Consider the following 5,521-nt stretch of genomic DNA (forward strand, 5'->3'; position numbering starts at 1 on the left):
GACTTAGTAAAAAATATTTTTGGCGTATCCAGTGGAAGATCAGATGGTCCCATGTCAATAAATCATATGATAACTCCATCAACCAAGTTGATGGAAGTCTGGACAGCTGAAGAGGTCTCGTTTTTTGGTGTGCTTGAGCAAATTGGTTTTATGGAATTATTGGAAAAGGTTTGACCTTGAGACTGGGCATGCAGAGCCAATGAACAAAATTTGATTCAACGATTACTTGACAATGCTTTGAACAATGCTGGATTGGATATTCCAAGCAATCGAGGATATGAATTATTCTATCATTGTTCATTTGTAGTAGACGCCTATGACTACATTGAAATAGTAAGAACGGTCAATAGGGACTTTCACGAGGGTTATAATTCGAAGTCACCTTCTTCTTTTAGTGGTTATGACTTCAATGATGACTCGTGCAAATTTATCTCTAGACACATGAAAGATTAGGATAATTTAAGATTTATCTAAATTTTACTCGATCTTATCACGTATTTCCTCCATCTTTTGGAAAAAGTATTGTTTTATTTATTTATTATTATTATTATTATTTTTTACTTGAGGTTAGATCTAGTCCCTTTCTAAGTTGTACCATGTTCTCTTTCCATTAATAAAAAATTAAGCCACACAAGTTCCACATTTTTATTTTTTTTAAAATTTTATTTTATTGTACATGTTCCATAATTATGGGGAAAAAATCACAATGCATCAAGAAGAAGAAATAACCCTTTTATTTTTCCTATTGCTACTGATTATTTCATACAAATAATTGAAAACAAATTTAATGTAAATTATAATCTTGAAATTATCCTTGCAATTATCTTCCCTAGAATTAAATCCTTTGAGAAAACTTCAATAGGAAATCGAGAAACGTTTTAATCATGATATTACGATGGACCGTACTTCTTGTACACGGGCGTGTGTACTTAGTGCCCAGATGTGGGACCTCGCCCCATGTGAGGGGGAGAGGTGGGCTCGTGTACACAGGCGTGTAAACGCCCGTGTAGAAAAGGCTTTATCCTATTACGATACACAATTTCACATCCTTGTGCCACCCCCACATGCATGCTCCGATGCTCGCATGCACCCCCACAAACACAAAGGCAGAGAGAATACCCACAAAATAATATAAATTTGTTCTTTCTAACCGTTGGTCCGAGAAATTATAAGAACCCTATGGAGTATATTTGATAAATCTTACCTCTTGGGACATCATTATTCTTGATTTAAATCTTTAGCAAGTTTTAAAAGGCCTAAACACTTGAAAGGTTTTGATATACGTCTTTTTATAAGCAAGCATGTCTCGCTCGCTAGTTGAAACGATAAATTCACTTTTTGTCTGTATATATACATACTTATTCACATAAATCTAATCGTGAAAGTAGATAATACTAAGAACATAACTTATATAAGGTAATTATGCAAGTCCTTTGTAAGTTAAAAACTTCTAATCGTCCACAGAAATAATTATTTTCTAAAATTTTAGGGAACTCAAATATCGTGAAAAAAATAATTACTTCCCTCAATAACCATTTATTCAAAGTATAAGGACACCAGCGCTAATTTTCTCAAACTAGTCCTAACATTCTACAGTAGCATCAAAAATGCAAATTAAAGAACAAAAAAGCCGCAATCCCTGTTTCACTTTCCCATTTGCTGCGCATAATGTTCAAAGCACTAGCACACTAATTTATTGAAAGCAGCTCAAGGAAGTGAACTGAGACAGTGAGAAATCTAAAGATTAAGCTGAAAAATGGGTGTTTCTATTCCTGTTCTTGTAATTATAATATCCCTTCACGCCATTGCCTTCGTACTCGCCGTTGGTGCTGAACGACGGCGTAGCACGGTAGTCTAGTTTATTGCTTTTTGATTTATTATTTCTTTGTTTTTTAGTCAATTTTAGATTTTTTCGATAGGAGTAAATTTTTCTGTGGGTTTGTGTTGAAAGGCAACTGTGGTGCCGGACAAGTATGATGAGCAGACATACTGTTTGTACGGCACCGACGCATCGACGGCGTACGGTTTGACGGCGTTTGGGCTGCTATTGATTAGCCAGACGGTGGTTAACGGCGTCACCAGGTGCTTGTGTTTTGGCAGAGGGATGATGGCTGGGGGCTCTAAAACTTGTGCCATTTTCTTCTTCATTTTCTCATGGTAATGTTTGAATTTACTATATTGTCCTTGTCAGTTCAGTTTATTTACCATTTGTTCCTCTTTTTTTTCTACTGCTTATATATTTTTTTTTTTTTTTTTTTTCTACTGCTTATATGTTACGTGAACTGGGTTCAATAATATGAGTGGGACAGTTGGGTCCCATACAGTTGTTTTGCATTGTCTTGCTTGTCATTAGATGATGACAAATAGGAACGCTGTAGTAATTAATTTGCCACTTATGTTTAGTTTCTTGTTTTTATGCTTGTTGTTCCTTTTTTTTTTTTTTACAAGGTGTCCCGGCTTGCGTCCGACTAGATCCTTGTTCCACCAACTCGGACATGTGATGTTATGTGGGATTGATTTTGCTGTTATATGGCTCATTTAAGACTTTTCATCTGAATTATGTGGGACTAATGAAAGTCACTTCTGATGTCTGTACTTGTTCTTTGGATTCCATTTGTTCTTTCTGCCTCAAACTGGAAAAATAGAGGTCACTGAAGGAGTATTAATTAAGGACACATGCACGTTCGAGGAAAGCTATAACTTATAATTTGAAACCAATCAAAGCAGAATGTGACTCTAGGAACTACAGGAGTCATCTAAGAGACAAAAATCTTTGTACAGGTTGTAATTGTTGCATCATCACTCCATTTCTGAGTTCCTTGTAGAGGTTATTACATCTTGCGAAAAGGTGATACATGCTACTGACATATGCATTGCATGGTTGAACTCAAACTATTTGTTAATAATTTAATCCAAGAACACGGGAAGTTTAGTTTTTAGTTATTTTACCTTTCATCCTTGGCTCCTTTTTATGACCCTCCTATTTTCTTCTGCAAACTGGTTGTTAGACCTTCTTCTACGACATGATGCTGGACTTTGGAAAATAATAAGAAAGTGCTTCACATGTTTGAGGAATGAGCATTGAGTTGCAGTCAATGTTCGAGTAAATCTTCATTTATTATTATTATTATTATGCAGGATCAATAAAATCATTATCAAAACCTAGTGTCTTTTTTTTTGGTATATGTTTATGTAATATGTTAGTTACTCTCTATTACATCAGTTCTTTTAGTAGATGTAGCCGTGGATTAAACAAAGTTGCTTACTCCAAATTTATTAGGAAAAAGACTTGGATTTTTTTATTATGTTCTTTCCATCACTCCTTCAGGGGGTCTGTTTGGTTGAGACAAATGAGAGAGGAACAAAGAAAATAAATACTGGAAAATAAGAAATTTAGAGGAGCAAAGTTTTTATTATTTATTTTTATTTTATTTTATTTTTATTCTTTTTTTTTTTTTAATTTTTTTTAAAATTTTTTTTGCTTTGCACTAGTTTGAGAAGAAAGTGGGAGAAAAGTTGGATTAGAGAAGAAAGCTGTTATATTCTATTTCATTTCTTTTAAACTATATCATGAAAGCCAAGAAAGGAAGGGAACGCTTTCACACTTCAATTATAATATGCATTAAAGAAGATGCTAATACTTGGACAGCCAAAAATGGTATTTTTATCTGTCAGACCCATGTCGTGGGATTGATGAAGACATGGTCATTGCATTGCTACCTAACTCTTTAACGGATGCAAAATGAACTAGGTGGACTTTTTGCAACACATATCAAGCTTGATACTGGGGATTTATCTATGAAGCTTGACATCACAATAAAATTTCTTCGACTAACTTTTTTGATCTTTGAACTCAGTTCTTTCAATCTTGTCTGAGATTCAGCTTCTACTTAAGGCTGGTTGATCCTAAAAATTATTAATTTTATTGTCAGCTCTTTCCTCATCTGCAAAACAGAGCACTGTCCAATATTAAAAAGTGTCTTTCTGTGAAAGGAATAAAATTGATTCATGCGACATTGCTATCTGTGGTGAGCCTCGGTAGATTTAATAAATTTGTAAAACAAAATGTATCAGACAAGTTCCAAAATCCTAGTGATGGCCTTGTATTTAATATGCCCTGAAGAGAATCACCTAATTGTCAAGTATCCAAGTGACCAAGAAATTCCTAAATTATTTTAAGTTAGAGACCTGAATAAAACTATTGCTATTCCATAAATTAGAATAAATCATTTACTCTTAAAATTTAACAGAATGTAATCAATCCTATTGCTTTGTGTTCTGCATCAGTGCATTTTTTACGATTCTATATTTTCGAGGGGAGGGAAAGGATGGAAGTCGGTGGCTAGGGTAGGAGAAAAGGGAATCATTTGCTCTAGTCACTGTCAATCATTTACATCTGGATTTGGATAGACTTGCACATGCAGACGATGAAACTAGTCTAATGTTTTGGTGATTTTGTATTCTTCTGCCACCCAATCCCATATACACTACATACTGAGTTGGTCGATTAGCAGTAATGGCTCATAAATCTGGAAAACTCATCACAGATTCAGAAAGTTCATGCATTAGCTCTATATTTTGACCTGTTCCATGATCTGCCCATGTTGATATACTTCAATTCTTTCATTTTATTAAACCGTGTAAACACGCTGAATTCTTTACATTCACTTGCAACGACATTCATAAAATCACCAGGGTTAGCTTTTTGGGAGCAGAGGCGTGCTTATTGGCAGGATCAGCAAGGAATGCTTATCATACCAAATACCGTGCAAGTTTTCACATCGAGCACTTATCATGTACAACTCTCCGGAAAGGTGTATTTGCAGCTGGTGCTACTCTAACATTATTATCAATGATGGGTTCTATCCTGTACTACTGGTCCCATTCCAAGGCTGATACGGGTGGATGGGAAAAGCATAACAACGAAGGTGTTGGAATGACCACTTCAAGTTTTGCAGAAAATCAGCAGCATCAAAAGAGCAGTGGATTTTAAAGAGTTGACTGGGTTCAATGAGATTTGTGGAGTGGGTATGAAATTTTACTGATATGAAGAGGTCCTTACTCAGCTATGTATGTACTGCTTTTGAAAAGCAAAAGTCAGTGTATTGTATTGGTTGTTTCCTTTTAACATTTGTTCTGTTAATTTTGGTGTCTTAAATTTTTGTTCAAATCCGTGCAACTGTTTGGTTTAAGGTAACAGTTCATTAACCCAAGGCGAGTATTTCAACGACAGAGGACGCATCAGGCGAGAACGGATTAACTGATAGAACAGTCAAGTTTACGTTAAAGGCAGTCATTCAATCTTATTATACTAATTATACTATTAATCAAATTTGTTTGTGTCGATCTTAAAATTCACATTGGATCACTTGGAGGTTCACACCATGATTTTGTAATGACACGTCGATCCAAGACCCAAAAATTCATGTCGATCCACTGGAGACGCCATTTTTAATGACATGATTGAAAAGGTGCTCTCTTGGGCAACACTATCCATAACAACCAATCAAAGGAAAGTCAT

At 35.1% G+C, this 5,521-nt stretch overlaps 1 protein-coding gene across 1 annotated transcript; it reads left to right on the forward strand.

Annotated features, from left to right (window-relative positions):
- Positions 1–1,619: 1,619 nt before the first annotated feature.
- LOC111403191 lies at positions 1,620–5,179 on the forward strand. Its single transcript, XM_023031598.1, has 3 exons — positions 1,620–1,849; positions 1,952–2,157; positions 4,696–5,179. Exons 1-3 carry the CDS (start codon positions 1,757–1,759, stop codon positions 4,991–4,993), a joined length of 597 nt encoding a protein of 198 aa, XP_022887366.1. The 5' UTR covers positions 1,620–1,756; the 3' UTR covers positions 4,994–5,179.
- Positions 5,180–5,521: the final 342 nt, after the last annotated feature.

The sequence above is a fragment of the Olea europaea genome, chromosome 11 (assembly GCF_002742605.1).
Source record: "Olea europaea var. sylvestris chromosome 11, O_europaea_v1, whole genome shotgun sequence".
Lineage (NCBI taxonomy): Eukaryota > Viridiplantae > Streptophyta > Magnoliopsida > Lamiales > Oleaceae > Olea > Olea europaea.